The sequence below is a fragment of the Ochotona princeps genome, chromosome X (assembly GCF_030435755.1).
Source record: "Ochotona princeps isolate mOchPri1 chromosome X, mOchPri1.hap1, whole genome shotgun sequence".
NCBI classification, from domain to species: Eukaryota; Metazoa; Chordata; class Mammalia; order Lagomorpha; family Ochotonidae; genus Ochotona; species Ochotona princeps.
In genome coordinates this window covers 96,931,786-96,950,043 of record NC_080865.1, presented here as the reverse complement: position 1 = coordinate 96,950,043, position 18,258 = coordinate 96,931,786, and the positions used below count along the sequence as shown (strand labels likewise).

General features: G+C 38.9%; 1 protein-coding gene across 2 annotated transcripts in view; it reads right to left on the bottom strand.

Moving 5' to 3' along the window:
- F9 (coagulation factor IX) overlaps positions 1–16,857 on the bottom strand; it is a 29,391-nt gene extending 12,534 nt beyond the window's left edge. Inside the window, exons 1-4 of one of the 2 annotated variants that reach the window (XM_036497830.2) lie at positions 16,754–16,857; positions 11,587–11,750; positions 11,415–11,439; positions 7,132–7,245 (exon numbers count right to left, since the gene is read on the bottom strand). In XM_036497830.2, the coding sequence (XP_036353723.2) occupies positions 7,132–7,245; positions 11,415–11,439; positions 11,587–11,750; positions 16,754–16,820 (370 nt within the window). In that variant the 5' untranslated portion in view covers positions 16,821–16,857. The remainder of the gene's footprint in view (positions 1–7,131; positions 7,246–11,414; positions 11,440–11,586; positions 11,751–16,753) is intronic. The other variant, XM_058658612.1, reaches the window with a different exon arrangement.
- Positions 16,858–18,258: the final 1,401 nt, after the last annotated feature.

Sequence of the window (18,258 nt, the reverse complement as noted above, 5' to 3'; positions counted from 1 at the left end):
TAAGTCAAGCTTCCATACATGTACACGTATTGTGTTCCAGTGATCAAATTGTCTTTGTGTCACCACTATACTATCATAATTAATATATATCTGTAACAAATCTTAACATTCAGTAGTAAAAGCCCTCTAAACTTATTTTTCCTTAAATGTTGCATTGACTATCCTTGACTCTTTGCTTTTTCATATACATGCATTTAAGAATTAGCTTGCCAATCTTGTCCCCTCCCTAAAAAGATTCTGCCAGGGATTTTGATTAGTGTTATAGTAAATCCATTAAGAGAAACCTGAAATTTTGTTATATGGTATCCATTAACACATGAATATGGCCTAATCATTTGTTGTTTCCCTTAACTGTTTCCCATCAGGTTTCCTAACTTTTGTGTAGAGTTCTTGCACATCTCTTTTATTTATAAGCACTCTATTTTGTTCTGATTGACAGAGTGATAGAGACCTCTCATTCAGTGGTTCATTTCCCAAATGCCCTCAGGTTCAGCAGGGCTTGAGAGCCATATTGGGCCAAAGCCAGCAACAAGGAACATGACACAGGCCTCTCGTGTGAGACTTGGGAACTCAAAAAGAGAGTCAGCAGTGCTGCCTCCAAGGGTCTGCATTGGCAAGAAGTTGGGGTTAGGAGCCGCAACTGGGAATGGGTATGGACTATGGGCATTTTCAAAAGGATTTATTTTACTTGAAAGTCAGAATTATTTAGAGAGGGAAATACACACAACACACACACATGCACACACACGGAGAAAAAAAGAGGCAGGAGAGAGAGAAATCTTGCAGCTGCTGGTTCAGTCCCCAAATGGCTGCCAGGGCCAGAACTGGGCTTGTCTGAAGCCCAGAGCGAGGAGTTTGTTCTGGATTTCCCATGTGGGCACAGAGTCCCACGACTTGGGCCTGCCTCTGTTGCTGTCCCATGCTATTAGCAGGAAACTGGTTTGGAAGTACAGCAGCCAGGACTTGAACCAACCTGAACCAGCATATAAGATGCTGATATTGTAAGTAGATAATTAGCATGCTATGCCACTGTGCTGGCCCCAGGGGATTTGAGCATTTTAATTGGCAACTAAACTTCTGGAGTGTGTGTTTCCACATTTTCAACTTTTATGCTATTATAAAAATCACTTTATAGTAGTTGCCAATACATATATGTGTAATGGATATGTATTGACTGTGCTTGTTTAATTGTTCAGGTGCTTTCGGTTTTTTATCTGTGTGTTCATTTTTCTGAAAGTTACACTTATTTCTTTTAATGATTAAGCAGTGACAATCACATACTCTTGTATACATACTACCTCTCTGCACTGATGTTTAGTTTCTGTTACTTAGTATTTTAGATGTTATTTGGTTGCTAGAGCCAAACAGTTGAACATTATCTCCAAAGCACAGTTTGGGGAAGCTGATTGGGGCAAAAAAGCAATTGCAATTAGCTAACATGGATATGTATCGAATGCAAGAGAATAAACAGATTCTTCTAAGGTGGCTAAAATAGACATGGTGTGTTGATGGTACTAAACATTCCAGTGGCCCACATTTTCTTTACTCTTAATATAAAATACATTTCTTTGTATCTTATGAAATTTTTTTCTTTTTTTTAAAGGAAATTTATTTGAAAGAGGGAGAGAGAGAGTCCCATTTGCTAATTTAGTTCACAAATAGTTGCAACAGTTAGGACTAGGCCTGGCTGATGCCAGAAGACAGAAACTCCAGCCTTCTCTCCCACATGAGTGGCAGAGGCCCAAGCACTTGGAAGATCGTTCATTGCCTTCGCAGGCTCAATAGTAGAGAGTTGGATCAGAACTGGAACAGCTGGAACTTGAACCAGCATGAGGCTATGGGATGCTGGAATTATAAGCGATGGCTTAACCTGCTCCTGTTAGGCTACAAACTTGATCCTGTGTAATATTTTTCATCTTGGATTCTATTTCATCTGATGTTGAGATTATTTTGTCATTGTTTTTTTGTTAGCATTTACCTGATAGCTCATTTTGCATTTCTTTATTTTAGTCTCATTTTGCAATTTTATTTTAGGTATCTCTTGTCTACATATACAATTAGAATTTTAACCCCCACGAAAATGCCATTAATATGATATTTTAACACCAACTTACAGTAATTGTGATTCCTGACATGTTTGGCTTATCCCTGCCATTTTATGTTTTTCTAATTGCTGTGTTTTCCTTTACTAATATGAAGTAGCATAGTTCTGGGTGAACTAGCTGAGTTAAGAGAAACAGGTTGAGTACTTGGGCCTCTTTCTGTGCGGAGAACAGCACAGGAACACAGTGAATTCAAGATGCCTTCCCCTTTAAATGCGTGCTCAACTATAGTGCACCCTTCAACAGAAATGCTCAGTTGTCACTACGCTTAAAACATGAAAAAGAATGATTATATGTTAGGTATCTCCTGTGTACCACCTTTGTTCCTCTCTGCCTCACTTGTGTCTTGTTTTAAGTTGTGTGATAATCAGCTCTATGTGGATTTCAATGGACTGCATACAAATGCAACCTTGAATTGCCTTGACTTATCCACACTAGGCTTCTTTCACCTCTTGCCATGACTGTGGTTAAGCAGGAGATGCCATATGATTCTGGGCACTCAAGCGTGCTCATCTGGGAAAATGTAAGGCACGTAAGGTCCCATTACTGAACCTTTGCATAACGGAAGAGAGAGATCATTGTACACATTTTTAAAAAATCTGGTATTTGTAGGTAGAATATCTTGAGGCCAGTTCATACAGATTCTGGGAGACATGGAATCAGTTACTGTTATGAACAAGTGGGTTGCTAACCCATCCTCTTATTGGTTCTTTCTCCTTCTGCCTTACTCTCCTATTACCGTTTATCCAAGGACTGCACACCATCAGATATATAAGCTTGTGCCACATGGTTTTTTTTTTTTCTTGCAGGAACACAGGTTAATGGAGTCATCATATATTATGGAATATCATGAATTTTTGAGTGACAAGTTAGCTTATAGTCCTTATTGATACTTCAGGAGATGAGGAAAATCAACTGTTGCCATCCTAACCTGTAATCATTGCTGCCTGTAATCCACTAGATGCGTGATCTCAGAAGATCCACTAGATGTGCGATCTCAGAAGATCTGTATTTTTAGAACTTATCTCCTTACTGATTCATTACAAAATCCCTGTGGCTCTACTCATGTTACTAGTTATCTTTGATTTGCTACAAAGAAATACTGAAGTGTTCGGCAAAATCAAATACCACCTGTAGAAAGTGTTCAGTCAATAGAAGATTGCGATAAACTAACACAAGGAAGTAGTAGGTAACTGCTTATTTTTGTCCCTGACATACACAAGGGAACAAATAAACTCAATGTGGTTTTCTTTTTTTTTAAGATTTTCATTTTAGTTTTATTGCAAAGTCATATACACACACACACACACACACACACACACACACACACACACAGAGACAGAGAGAAAGGAGGAGGAGAGACAGAGAGGAAGATTTTCCCTCAGCTGATTCACTCCCCAAGCGGCCACAATGGTCGGAGCTGAGCCTCCGAAGCCAGGAGCCTGGAGCCTCTTCTGGGTTTCTCACGTGGGTGCAGGGTCTCCAGGCCTTCGCCTGGCCTCGACTGCTTTCCCAGGCCACAAGCAGGGAGCTGGATGGGAAGTGGGCTGCTGGATTAGAACCGGCACTCATACGGGATCCTGGTGCGGTCAAGGTAAGGACTTTAGCTGCTAGGCTTTTGCGCCAGGCCCTCAATGTGGTTTTTCAATTCTGAACCCATGGTTAAAAAACTCAAGCTGGACCCCTATAATGTAAAACTATGGCCCAGCCCCATGCCCTTTCCCACAGCCCCAGGTGTCCTTGTCTGTTTCCCTAAGCGCAAGGTTTCCTTGCCTGCCTTTTATCAAAAAGAATTCACTGACTTAAGGGAGTGATCCAGCTGGTCTTAGAGACTTCTAATCCTAGGACTCTAGAAGTCATTTGCTTTTCAATAGATAAGAACCTTAATGGCAGATGTTGTCTGGAAGGAAATCTTGTAACTACATTCAATTAACCCCAAATCCCTGCATGCGTTGGAGTGCACCAGACCATCGTAAATTCCCTAAAGATCACAGCATTGCTGACTAATCAAGAACATTGCATGCACACACCTCTCAGCCCTAATCGTCTCTAAGAACCTTCACCCCTAACTATTTGGGGAGTCCAAAGCTGCCCAGCTCCTTGCTCTGTGCTTTGCAATGAATGCCTACTTTTTCTCACCACGCCAGTGTCAGTGATTGGCTTTCTGCAGGTTGGGTGAGCAGATCCAGTTTGAGAGTTCCACAACAATGCCTCCAACCAGTTTGGGGTGTTTAGCAACAAAACGAGTTCTCTATATTGTTTTTCTCATTAGCCATCACCGCTTATGGCGCAGTACTTTGCTGAGCTGTTGCGCTCTGGCTTGCTTTCTACATGTGGTAGGAGTCTTTCTGGCTAGTTAACAGTCTTGCCCTCTGGCAAAAGGCTCAGGACTCTAGAAGTAGAATGAGTAGGAGGAATTTCATGGGAGAGTTCAGTAGGGCAGGGCTTCAGGAATAGTAGGAGTGGGACCCCCTCCTCAATGATGAAGCATTTAAATGCCAGGCACTGTGTTACAGTCTGTGGGTTTTCTCTGGTACTGAAGTTTACCTCAGTGTCAAGAATACCTGTTGAAGGTCATATGAAAACATTTGTTTTTCCATCTTAGCATACACTTTTTCTAATTCTCTTCATACCTCCTTTAAGACTATCGTGTGTTCTGTTTTATTTTGCTCTACCTTAATCTTCCTGCATGTATCCACTGATGTGCCAACTGAAGCTTGAAAAAAAGATGTTGTGTTTCATATCTATTTAACAAAAGGTTTTCAGCTTTACCACACAATAGGTTGTTAAATAGCTAAACTCAACATTTTTCTTTTTTACTCTCCAATGAAATACACAGTAAATATGATAGCAATTTCTGTGACATGCTATACGAAATAAAATATATATATATATGCTTATAATTTACTCCCCCACCCCCATACTGTCTTATAATTGGAAAATTCCTCTGTACTTTTTAGAAGGGATGGGAATGATTGCATTTTACAAATCTTGATTTACATGAAAATGAGTTCAATTTGCTATGCAGATGAAGACATATCAAGTTTTTTGGTCTACCAGAAATGACCCAATAGCCAATTTCTATGCTTCTAACTAGAAGGCATGCCCTGTTTGTGTCCCTCTTGCCTGATAAGAGAAAGAGAACAAATAAGTCTTAACAAGAGACATCTTCCCTTTATAAACCAGAGTTTGCTTTTTAAGCAAGAGAGTTGGGGCCCAGATACTCTGTATCTGTCTAATAGCTTTTGAGATTAGTTTTAAATTCAGTTTGAAGTATTAAGCTTAAATGGGAGTTGTATATGCTTTTGCTGTTGCTTTTTTATAGTATCTAAAGAGAACTTTTTGACGAAATCCTATTTTGTTTCTCAAATAACTGAACTGAAAAGATTTGTCTAAACCATGATCAGATTGGCCAGGTGAGATCAGTACCTCCCAGCAACCAGATGCGTGGTGGCTGCAGCTCAGCTGTAGAGCTCTGACCAAACTGAAGTGTAGGGACTTGATATGATTGAGCTGGTACCAGTTGTATGTTTAGCATTTTTGCTACATTGGTCATAATCTTACAAATGAAATAAACCCTATTAGAGGAAATTTGTATTGATATTTACATTCCTCAGGGTTATTCTCTTCCCCCTTTCAAATTTATTGAATTATACTTTATTGCAATGTACCCTTCAGTCTTAACAGAGATTAGTTTTGTTGTACATGCCCTCAGTTCTAATAGCTATATTATTTAAGCTGATAATGACTAACTACTCCCAAGATTTCTGTAGGTTTCTATAATAGGTGGATCAAATTTATCTAGGCAAATCTGAATTTGAAATTATAACCTTTCAGCTGAAAGTAGCACTTCAGAGATGTTGAGCCAAATAACACACCCACAGGAAAGGTGAGCCAGGCATTGTTTGGTCCCCACACTGGCAAGCATGAGGGAATTGGGAGTGTGAGTCAGGTGTGCATGAGTTCATGCACCTGCACTCACTGTTATCTCTTTTGAAGTGTTTTTATCCTGTCTCTGTTTCTCTCTTTTTCTGTATCATCTGAGATGTTTTAGATCTCAAATGAAGATTGATGCATTGTTCTTCAGTACTGAAAGGATTTCTCAACAATGTCACAGGTGAATTTTCTTTCTCAATATGACAAGTGCAGCTATTAATATTTTATGACTTTTTTCTTCTGTCAGATGGATAACTCTAATGCCTTAATAGTGTCCTGCTAATTTTCCACTCTCTGTTGTTAGTCTTGTAGCCTGTAGTATTAAATTCTTTTCCTAGAATTGAGTCTTTATCTTTCTTGAATTTGAAAGTAAAAGGAGAATCCTTCATCAGTTTTGTGTATTGCTTAGAGCCACAATATTAGCAATGTCATATCTGAAGATAATAATTAAGTTTGGATTTACTGCTCTAATTACTAAAACTTCAGAAAAATATTTTAGATTATGCAATGGTATACAATGATATTAGAGTTGCTGCTGTAACCTGATGTAACAAATGTAGTCAAATTCAGAAGCCCTGATTTTTGTCAATAAGCTTAACATGTGAAACGCGTGGAGAAGTTTGTTATGTGGGATAATTGACCTGTCATAGTCCAGTTCTAAACTTAATTGACTTCCACTGCCTAGATTGAAAGTAAATTAGCCATGAATTTGAACAATTTTATGAACTCAGTTTTGTATTATAAGTTGTAAGCATGATTCTTTATCAAATTGGAGTTCGAGTCTTGATTAAGCTATTTATGTTTCTGAGTTTGAATTGTTGAAGTTACAGTTTTCTCATCTGCCTACATGGGGATAATAAGTAAAGTAATTGAAACAAGATTACCACTTAATTTTAGTTGCCAAATATTGTTCTAATTCTTAATGATTTTTTTGAACTGATATGGAAAAAGCTATGACAGCAGATGAAGTGAATATTTATAAGCTTTGAAAATATGTTTTGAAGAGAAACTTGTGATAAGTATTGCATTTTTGGTTTTATCTGGCTTTAAAGGGAAACTTTGAACCATAAGTAATTAAAGAATAATCACTTACCTAATTCACAGTTCTTTCCTTCAAATCCAAATTGACACCAACATTCATAGGAGTTAATGCCATCCTTGCAATTGCCACCATTTAAACATGGATTGGACTCACACTGGTTTCCATCTTTAAGATAAGTTAAGAAATTAAGTTAACAGATACATTTTTCTGAATACCCACTTTCTCTTGCTTAAATTTATCAGGATTTGAGTCCCATTCCCAGGTCAGAGTAAGCCTATTGGCCCAGAAGCCAGATACCTGTAGGCAAATGATGGTACTGTCTTCCCAGGTTTCTGAAAGTCAGCCAAACATGTGTTCTCAGGCTAGCACAGTTCTAGAAACTTGCCCCGAGGGAGACATGTGCATAGTTTATTCAATCCAAAGGAAGAGAGAAAATATCTCTATGTAGAAAGGTTCTATAACAGTACAAGGTGACAAGGATTTTTGATCCTTATAGAATGATGGCAGAGTTAATTCTAAATCAAAACGAATCACTTCAAGTATCATGTGTCATCTCTATGTCATAGAAGATCTACTTTCACAGGTTTGCAAACTGGATGATAATATTGTGCCTTTTCTCAAGGTGGCTTAAGCATGACACACATGTATCAACTCCCTTGTATTGCCATTTAAGTTTTTTTTATTGATTACATTGCATTATGTGACACAGTTTTATAGGCATATTAAAGTTTTAAGTATGCCATGTAGGGATACTTCAAGGCAATAGAAAAGGTGCAGGAAGGGTCGGTTACTCCTTAAAGATAATCTGTCTACTCACTAGAATCCAAATAGTCTAGCTAAGGTGAGAAATAATGTTCAATATATTATAAATAATTCTAAAAGATTGTGCAATATGTTTTATTTATGTGGCAATAGGCCATATTTCCATTTTGTTCTTCTGCATTCATACATTTCCAGAGTTCTGGAAATTATTTCAAGATACTAGTCAAAAGAAAATGAGGAATAAATATGGCAAGAGTAAGGTCAGGATGGGAAGGGAATCTTTAGTTTCTTAATATCCTGCCTCAATCCATACTTCTAAGGAGGCTCCAAAAGGAAAAGGGGGAATAGAAGAGGGAAGATTATTCAGTTTGAGATGAGGAAAATATCCCTGAGGGGAAAATGGGAGATAGATCAGTAAGAATATGTAAAAACAAAACAGTAAAATATAAAGATGACAATGAGAGTCCAAGAATGCGGGAAAATGCTGAATGTTTAATTTCAATTATACTTTAGAGCAGACTTCGTGACAACTGGTATGCGGATCCCTGCTTGTTTCTCCCCTCTCTGTCATAAATAGATGCCCAGATTTTATTGACCAGGGGACTAATATCCTTTTTCTAGAAAAATCTGCTTGCTGTAAAAATTAGACTTTATCTCCTCTGCCCCTTGATCTGATGTACTTCTGCACGGGTCCTTCAGTTTGTTCCAATTCTATGAAATCAAAATATATTATCTTTGGTTTATTATTATTGACGCTTAGCACTAGTGTAAAAATGAACTACATTTGTACTTTATATTATAGACTAACAAATCTGAATTATTTATGATGTTTCATTGCAAGGGTCTGGGCTCCCAGCCAGCTACACAGAACCTCATTTGCTCTGACATATTCTCAAAGTGTGTGTCATTTTATCCCTCGGTTAGTCCTCTGGGTTCCTGTCTATATGTACTTTGGGTTGAGGCAAAACTGTAAACAGTAAGGGTCAAAGACAACAAGAGACAAGACCTTGCCAAATGAGAGATTCCTGTTAAATAAATGACTGCAGTTAGATTTGAAGGCCATGGGACATAATAGTGAAAGCAAGGAGCTGTGCATTAGAAATTGGATTCCGTTTTGAGCTTTATGACTCCCGAACTGGGTGATAAGTCTCCTAACCTCCCAGGTCCTCAGTTTCCTTCCCTGCAAAGTGCAGTTAATAATACTTTGCTCATAAGGGTAGTATAAGGCCTATACCTATTGGTGTTCTGTAAAATGCCTAACAGATGTTAGTTAACGTGCTTCGGCCATAGTTCTTTAACCAAGTTCCTTATATGGTGAGTTGATGATAGAGAATGGGACAATTGTCAGGAGACTGGGCCTGGATTCCGGCTATTTGTGAGCACACACGTAGGCTTCTTTTGTGGTAGTTAGGAATCCCTACTGCAAGTGTAAAGAGCCATGGAGTTCATTTTTGCCGCTTTATTTAATTATTATTACTATTTTTGATGCTTCCCAGGTACCTATACTGGAGATAGAGCAAATGCTGCACTTCTGTGATCAGAAGGCAGGAACCCAACTAAAAACCTGTTGCGGGGGCTGCAAGACAAGGGCTCTGCTCTGAAGGGATCATGGATATTTCGATACAACCAGGATTTTCTTGGCAAAGTTGCACATTGATTTTCTTTTCAAAGTAATTCATGAGATTCAAAGTGTTAAATTTAGGAAGAGTAGAGACTGAAAAGGCTTGCACTGTGGGGACTTGTAGCTCAGCAGAAATGGACATGATAGCACTCGTTAAGGATAAGGAAAGGTAGATAAGCAGTGTAACAAACAAGACTGCTTTTTTTCTCATGCCATAAAAGCAAAAGTGGAAGAATAATGAGTTCTGAGAACATCCAATAGCATATACAGAACGGGAACCATGGAGACTGGAACTGGATCTCAAATTGATGCGACCCAGTAAATTTGATGTGCAGGTCAATTTGTTTCTTCTAGTCATGTCGATGATATGGGTAAGTAGCCTGCACATTTTACTCTGCTTCAAAATCGTACTTCAGGATTCTAAGTCAAATGTAAAATTTGTTGTCACTAAAGCGTTGCCTTTTCTTCCTTTTGGTCAGTTCATGGCACAAATACTGCCCGAAAGACTGTTCCAGAGAACTCCTAGCACTGTTCTACGTGCTAGGAGTAAATAATTAAAATGATTGAACATTCCTGCTGACATGAAGCTTGAATTCTAGTGCATTGGGAAAATACGAAATAGCATAAGAAAATGGTATAATGTATTAGATGGTGGGAAGACCTCTAATCTGAAAATCTGAAATCTCAAATGTTTCAAAATCTGAAAATTTTAGTGTTGAAATAATATCACAAATAGAACATTTCGTACTGTGAAATATTTATGGGCAAAAATGTGAAAGATAAGTTTAAAAGGTGCCTGCAAGCTATGTGTATAAGATATATACTTGAGCGCCTGGTACCTGATGGGATCCCATATGGGCGACGGTTCTAATCCCGGCAGCCCTGCTTCCCATCCAGCTCTCTGCCTGTGGCCTGGGAAAGCAGTTGAGGACGGCCCAAAGCCTTGGGACCTTGCACCCATGTGGGAGACCCGGAAGAGGTTCCTGGCTTCGGACCAGCTCAGCTCTGGCCATTACAGCTGCTTGAGGAGTTCATCAATGGACGGAAGAGCTTTCTGTCTCCCCTTCTGTTTGTAAATCTGACTTTCCAATAAAAATAAATAAATCTTTAGAAAAAAACCATGTTTACTTGAAACAGAAAAGACTTTCATATTCTGACTAGGGTTCTGTTTCTGAGGTTACTCATTAAGTTTATGCAAATACTCTAAAATTTGAAAAAAATTTCAAGTACTTTTGGTCCCACTCCTTTTGGGTAAGGGTTGCACAAGCTATATTGTTAAGAGCACAATACATATAGAGTATGGAGTGGTAGGGCCACTAGGGGTCAGGTTGAAATATTAATAGATGCTCAAGGTAGGCCTTGTTGACAATGGTGTGTCATTTTGGCAAAAAAAAAAAAAAAAAAAAAAAAAAAGAAATGAAGAAGGTATGGGAGCTAGCCTAGGGAAACCTGGAATTAGCCAGCTTAAAGGAACAGAGAGTCTCTAACATGGAAGCGCTCCTGGAGCTTGCCAGGATCAAACAGGAGGAAAGGCAGGATGCTTCAAGCCCAGTGTGTAAGCAGAGCAGTGGAAGAAAGGAGAGGGAGCAGGAAGGAGGACCAGGTGCTCACGGCCTTTTAGGCAATCATACTGAGGAGGACTTTTAAGGAAGAAACCTTTAAGGCCATCAGCATTCCCCATCTACCAGGGATTCAGAATTGTCATTTTGTCCCAAGACGCAATCATTGCAGTTTTCCTTCCAGCTTCCCGGGGTGGAACAATGTTCTTTGTGAAGCTCTAGGGAGCAGTAAACTGAGCTGCCAGCTGATACCTCTCAAACTTGTCCTGTTATAGGGCTGAGCTGAAGTTTGAGTCATTTTGACAGCATTTAACATATTATCTATTAATACAGAGAAAAAAGAATTTTTGGATATTTCATATACCAGCCAGAGGATAAAATAAACTGCTTACCAACGTACTGCTTCCAAAATTCAGTCTGTAAAGACAAAAAGAGGATAGGTTAATGACAGGATTTAAAGTATTTTGATATTAATTCCTTTGAAAATCTGATGAGGAGTTTCTTTTAGGTTTTTAAAAAATTTTTTTGTTTTGCATCTAAAATTTATGATGAGAAAATACTCACAGCTTTTTCAGTGTTTTCAAAAATTTCTCGAGCTTCTTCAAAGCTACACTTTTCTTCTATGCATTCTCTCTCAAGGTTTCCTTGAATAAACTCTTCCAACTTACCAGAATTGTACCTCTTTGGCCGATTCAAAATTTTGGTGGCATTTTCATGATCAAGAAAAACTGAAATTTGAAAAAAAAAGTATTCTTTGGCTTTGGGGAAAAGAAAACATCAGGAAAATTAAATACGTTTTTAAGAATGGCTTTGTCTTTAATTCAACTAATCCCAAAACCAATTTCTCTTTGGGCCACAGAGCCAAAAAATCTGTGATATTCACAGCACTATATACACATGGATATTTAGGAATTAAAATTCTATTTTTCTTTCAGGGGCGTTCCAGTAATAAAATGTCAGGTTTTTTCATTGTGTTTGAATTTATTTTGGATGCAAAAGAAAGTTCTCAAATAAGCAGTTAACTTCACACTTTCTCATCACTTGAAAATAGCTCATTGCAGATCCTTGCAAGGTGATCCATCACCCTCACCGGGCTGGGTTTCAGGATGCAGTTGCCCAAATGACTTCGCAACAAATGTCTCCTGAGAAACAGATACCTAATTGTGGTCTAGCTCCAAGTGTGACCTCAATATCTCTCTCATTAGATTTTTATTGAAAAGCCACTGCATTATTATTATGTGGCTTGGAGATCCGAAGCACCTTCAGTTGGCATGCGTGACAAGAAGTCCTGCGATGTAAGCATTTCTCTGGAATTCAGGCCAGGATTTATTTTCACCAAGACTGTCTTGTCTGTAGGTAAATTCTTGAACTCTAGAGACTTGAGGTCTTTAATCAAATGTTCTTTCTTTCTTCCCTGCCTATTTTCCTGTCACTATACATACATGTGTATGTGTTTGGGAATATATGTTCGGAATCCATATGGCATTTCAGAACCCCCGTAAAGATGGAAAAACCCATGGATTCTCATGTCCCTTATATAGCTCCCATGTACTTTAAATAATTTCTAGTTTACTTTTAACACCTACTACAATGTAAATGTTACATAAATAGCTTTTATGTTATATTATTTGGAGAGTAGTGACAAGATAAATTATTGGTACATGTCCAGTAGAGGAAGATTTGTTTTCTAATTTTTCAGTCCACAGAGGATCAGCTTGGGAAGAAGTACTCAAGAATATGAATTGGTCTTTAGGAGGCAGAAATCTATCTGATACTGTCTCAGCAGGACCAAGTGCTTACACAATAAACGTTCTGAGATATTTGGGACTACATTCTCTTTAATTCAAAATAAAAAAATCCCAGAAATAAATCAACTGAACTTTATTCCCTTATTTTCATTGGAACTGTTCACGTTATGGAGAATTCGAGTCCCTCCACATCTTTGTTATCTCTAGCTCTACACATCCCCTTTGGGCTTGATTTTATTTTCTGCCTTCAGCTTAGACTTTTGCTTTTCTATCTTCACTTGCCAATTTCTCAAATCCCAGGGCCTCTTGGCAATAGTTGTCCGTCGCTGCAATCCCAAACCCTACATCAGGACAGCCATATGCCTGCTTACTGCTCTTCTGTGGCAGCTGATCACCACAGGGGCAAATTACATATGCATACCTCCCACCCTTCCAGAGTCACATCTCTTCTTGGCAGATTATTTGCCTGACTTTAGGCACTCCGAAGTAGCAGGCCTCTCTGCATCCGTTGACAGTGTGATTTTGTGAAAAACAGGGTTTCGAATCTGATGAGACAGATCTGGGCTTCAATGACATACTGACCTCCTAGTGGCTATGTGAACTTTGACTTGTCACATCATCTCTAGACCTTATCTTTGTCTAGTGTAAGATGGATTTTGTGATAATAATATCTGCCTCACAGTGTTGTTGACAGGATCAGCGAGATAACTGGTATGCTTAACACACACTGGTTATTTCTCTCTCCCTGATCCTCTCATGCTAGCCCTTCCTCCTTCATTTTTCTCAATTCTCTTTAGCTCTTTAATGCACTTTTGTGTAGCTCCTTTTCTTTCTTACCACCATCCATGTAATTACTGGTGTCACAATCAGCAATGACCTCTCAAAGTATAATTTTGAGTTAGTGATTTCCTGACTGCTCTAAAGCATTTGTTTATTTGAAACGCAAACTGAGAGCCAATGTGAAACTAAGAAAAGAGAGGGAGAGACAAAAACCAAAAACCGAAAACCAAAAAACAAACAAACAAACAAAAAACCCCCCAGCAAATTTCCATCTGCTGATTCACTTCCAGGATAGGACTTGTGTCAGTAGTGGGCCAGGCCGAAACCCTAAGCCTAGGACTCCATCCTGATCTCTCTCAAGGGTGGCAGCAGCCCAGGCACTTGGGAATGCATGTCCCGTTGCTTTCCCAGGAGCACTGACAGGAAGCTGATGGTTTAGCCAGAACTTGAATTGGCATTCCAATGTAATATGCTGGTGCGGCAGGTAGTGGTTTAACCCGCTGTGCCATATTGCTGTTGTCTCCGCCAAAGCATTTCTCATCTTACCTCTTAAATAGATTGATTTCTCTGGCTAGCCCTCATGTGGGCATAGTTCTCCCAGGATCCAGCCTTAGCCCTTTCACTTTCATTCTCTGTATCTGTACTGGAGTCCAGACTAAGGTGTGGTAAACAAGGCATCTAGGGCACAATGTTAAGGAGCCCTTGCCTTAATGGTGTGTAAATATATTTATGTCCTACAGGCTTTGCTTGATGTACCTTAGCCTGCCCCAGAACTTTTTAACTAAATACTGAGTATTCAGCCATGACTACTAAGCAGTGCACGAGGTTCCACAATACTCATGCTCACTCCCTGTGTACTCAGACATACATGGGTGTAACTGCTCTTTATATCATACAGGGTTCCAAGTTCCCATCTCTAGTCAGATTTATCTTTTGAATCCCAGATCTTTCTGGCTCCCTAACTGCACAGCATAATATGGCCAGTGGTAGCTCGTATTTATGTACTATTTCTGCTATCTATTATACTTAGTGCTTTAAATCTGTTGTTTCATTTCATCCTTGCAATAGTTCCATGAGATAGGTACTATCATCCCTGTTGGTAAAGGAGGAGAAATGAGGTTCATACAGGTTAAACATGTTGCCCAAGATAACACAATAAACATCAGAGTCAAGATCTATTTTTAAACTAATTAATGTACTTGAAAAGTATAGTGACAGAATTCCTGAGATCTATTATATACTAGCTAACTCCTAAAATCCATGCAACAGCCAGGGCTGGGCCAGGCCAAAGACAGGAGCCAGGAATAGCATCTGAGTTTCCAGCGTGAGGGCAGGAACCTGTATGCTTGGCCCATCTTTCACTGCCCTCCCCCTCCCCCACCTCAAAGAGGTATTAGCCAGAAGCTGGACTGGGAGTAAAGCAGCTGGGTCTAGAATTGGCACTTTGATAGGGATATAGGTGTCCCACGCAGTGACTTAACCCACTCTGCCATAACTCCTGGACCTACAGCTAGAATTTGGACTTTTGCATTGAGAGTACAGTGCCCATGGTCTTAGGGACCAAGCAATGTTCTGTAATCATATCCAATTTGAGATGCGTAAGACATAGTCTGTATACTTTCTCTAAAAATGTTTCCCTTCCATATTCAGATGGTTATTAGTTGTGTAAGTTCTACTTCTTTATCATCTGAATGTTCCTGATTTCTGTGTAGCTACGGTGTAGCTTCTGGCTCCTAAGTCACCCCTGGATGATGTTACAAGAGCGAAGGACAGTGGTCATAGAAACGCACCATCACTTTGTAGAATCCGATGACAGTTTAGCAGTGGAAGAAAAATGTGCATTCTTAGGAATAGCCCTCAGCAACCCCCTCAAATACTATTTCTGAGTACTTGGCTCCAGAATCATACTGTCTTTCTCCCTGGTATTGTCTGAGAGTCATATATTTAACCTTCCTTCAGATTTTAATCTAGCGATTATTCCCCTGACTGAAATCCTAGCCCCTCTTCCTTTGTTTCTTCTATCCTTGTTCCAACATCCTGGCTCTTTATGGGGACAATCGCTGTGTCACAAGCTCCATTACACCACTGTTTATCTTAAAAGAGCCTCTGTCTTCTCAGATATCCCTTCAGTGAGATACGTCTAGTGATTTGACCTTACATCCTATTTGGTAACTTTTCTAACAAATTTCTTTATTTTTTAATTCTACCTATTTTGCTGGTTCAATTTAACCTTTGCATTATTGCATCATTAGTTCAACCTTTCAGGCTGATTCTCTAGCTGACATCATGTCTGGAGTGGGATCACAGGGACACTCTGCTTTCTGGCGATGCTTAGGGCTGGCACCCCTGATCCTGACAGAGTCACCCACTGCATTTGACTCTAGTAGGTTGACAATAAGTGTGATAAATGCTTCCTGTGAGAACGTGCTGTTTGCCCAAATGGGAGAAGTTATTTCTGTCTGCTCTCCTCTGGGCAGTATATAAAGTCGTTGTAGTTGTGGAAAAAGCAAAGGAATATAAGTTGCCTTAACTTCATTTTGACTTTTTATGTTAGTTCTGAACTTACTTTTTCTTAGGTAGGGAGGTTAGCCAAGTATTGAGTTTCCGCTAATATTAACTCAAAGGCATTTGGAATTAGAGACCAAAGGATTTCTTCCCAATTGACAAAAATACTTTGATAATTAACTTACTAATGAAGGCTTAGTATTCATGTGTTAACTAAAACTTAGCATATAATTTTCAAGAATAGAGATGTGCCTCATTAAACGTTGTTAAATTTTGAAACGTGCCATGTTTTTTGTATATATATTTCAATGTTTTTATTCAAGTGGTGACTTCAAAAAATTCAAAAGTTATTTTTCTCTGTATTCTGCTTTTTGGTTGTTGTTAAAACCTTCTCTCAGTTGTAACCATCGGATCAGTAAGATGAATGTACTCTAAGAGGAATTATATTGGCAAATCATAAGTTTAACAGTGTCCATTAAGTGAAATGAATTATAAGCATTGTAAATCTATTTAGTTTTAATAATGAAGAAGAACCCCAGCTCTAAAGTTGTCACTACTTACCAACACTCTTGCTGGCTGCTAAGAGCTCAAATATTATTGTCAAATCACATCATCGTTATTTAGAGAGAAAGACATTACCAGACAAATCTATATCTAAAATGCAAGCATGCTCATGTATTTGTAAAAAGGAAACAAACCTGTACATTCAGCACTGAGTAGATATCCAAAAAGACAGATGATGATGAGCCCTGGTGAATCTGCCATGATAGTGCTGAGCAACTGCTTAGGAGGTTGTGCAAGTGGTTAAGGTTGATCAATTGTTCCAAAGTACAGGCTGAGCTGTATTTACTTCTGGGAAATAATGTCCATTTCCCTTAGTGGGTCCTTGGGCTATTTACAATGGCCTTTAGGGTCAGGTGAAGAAAATGACCGGTGGATATCAGTAACTTCACCTCTGAATTCTGGGCCTCTGCCCCTGCAGGTTATTTGAGGTGGAAGTAGGCAGTCACTCATGCCCAGAGCGAGGAGAAATTTGAGGGCTACAGTGGCTGTAACAGTAAAATTCATTAGTAGGACCCATTTTGTATTTGTCAGGGATCACTAATGTCACAGAGTTTAAATACAAAGAGATGGAAACAACAAAGTTATTTGATCAATTACCTTAAAATATACCATCCTTGGGGACCACCATTGTGGTATAGCAGATTAAGCCGACATCCCATATGAGCACTGGTGCAAGTCTGGGCTCCTCAGCTTCCAATACAGATCCCTGCTAAAGAGCCTGGGAAAACATCAGAAGATGGTCCAGGTGCTTGGGACCCTGCCACCCACGTGGGACCCCTGGATAGAGTTCCGGGCTCCTAGTTTTGGCCTGGCCCAGCCCAAGCTTTTGAAGCCATTTTGGGAGTGAATCAGTGGATAGAAAATCTCTCTGTGTCTCTGTCTTTCCTTTTCTTTCTTTAACTCTGATTTAAAACAAACAAACAAACAAACAAACAAATAAATCCTTAAAGATTATGTGCCCCGAGGCTCCTGATGGGTCCCTCAATGATCCTTCTCATAGCTGGGAGTCTATAAACTTTGTTGTGCCATGAACTCATATGGCACAGCATACAGACCCTGTCTCAAAACAAATGTATATTGAGTGTATATGTGTGTCTACATATATACATGATACCATTCTAATTATACTATGCATATGAAATGAATGAACATTACTATATAATAGTACATATTAATAGTACATAGTATTATGCCAGTTTACATATGGTATTAAAAATTCCTAACAGTGTACAACTCTTTATTTACCATTCTTTGTGATACTATTGTGAAACATTTAACTCCCACATATTTTGTAGACTATATTATATGGTTAGTACTTTTTTGTGACCATCATTGAAGGAAATTGAAAAATTAGGACAGATGTATAACATTTAGATACATATTTACCTCTTTAATACTCAATTTCTTTGTAGATCTGGGTACTGCTCTTTTAATTTTTCATCACTCTGAAGGATTTTCATTTACAATATTAATAGCATAAGTTTCATTGTAAATTTTTGTGGCTATATTTACTTAAAATTGTCTGCATCTTGCTTTCATATTTAGAAAGTAATTTGGCTGGGCCTGGTGCAGTAGCCTAGCAGTTAAAGCTCTCACCTTGCACGTACTGGGATCCCATATGGGAGCCAGTTCTAATCCC